The 545-nt window shown below is 43.1% G+C and overlaps 1 protein-coding gene across 1 annotated transcript; it reads right to left on the bottom strand.

Annotated features, from left to right (window-relative positions):
• Nucleotides 1-232, bottom strand: O0I10_013376 (uncharacterized protein; the record flags this gene model as incomplete). The annotated part of the gene is made up of 1 exon (XM_058493131.1): nucleotides 1-232. A coding segment is annotated over one exon (232 nt), but the record flags the coding sequence as incomplete, so codon positions are not given.
• Between the last annotated feature and the right edge of the window lie 313 nt (nucleotides 233-545).

Raw genomic sequence — 545 nt, 5'->3', positions numbered from 1 at the left:
CAGCCCACCAATTTCCAGCAGCACCCTTCAAGTGAGATCCAGCTACCAAAAGAATACTGCTATCGGAAATTCCACCACGACGTAACCGCTTAATGCTTCGGAGCCACCCCATGGGATCTTCACTAGCCTTTCCATAGAAGTGCTCAGGCTTCGCCAATAGGGACCGCAACAACTCTGCTTCCAAATTACGACCCTTAGGAGCCGAATTACCGAATGATTCTTGCGTCGACATGTTGATTATTCAATGGATGGATGGATTAACCAATGGATGAATAAAGATGTTGGGGATGTAGTTGTAAAATGAAATCTGCCGTAACGAATGTGTTGATAATATGATATGCGCGGCTTCTCCACCAAAAATGAGACGTAGGGCAGTAAGGCTTGTAGCGAGGGTGTCAAATAGTCCAAAAACGGCAATCACAAGGAGTCTTCACAAATCCAAACAATAAAGCAATCGCAACTGCTTCACTCAAATGATCACAATCGAATACAAAGACAAAAGACAAGGGTTTTAATAAACGTTTTCAGATGCTATACAAATAACC

Source organism: Lichtheimia ornata (assembly GCF_029851405.1).
Source record: "Lichtheimia ornata isolate CBS 291.66 chromosome Unknown scaffold00649, whole genome shotgun sequence".
Lineage (NCBI taxonomy): Eukaryota > Fungi > Mucoromycota > Mucoromycetes > Mucorales > Lichtheimiaceae > Lichtheimia > Lichtheimia ornata.
The sequence above is the reverse complement of the archived record's forward strand: the minus strand, read 5'-3'. Positions and strand labels throughout refer to the sequence as shown.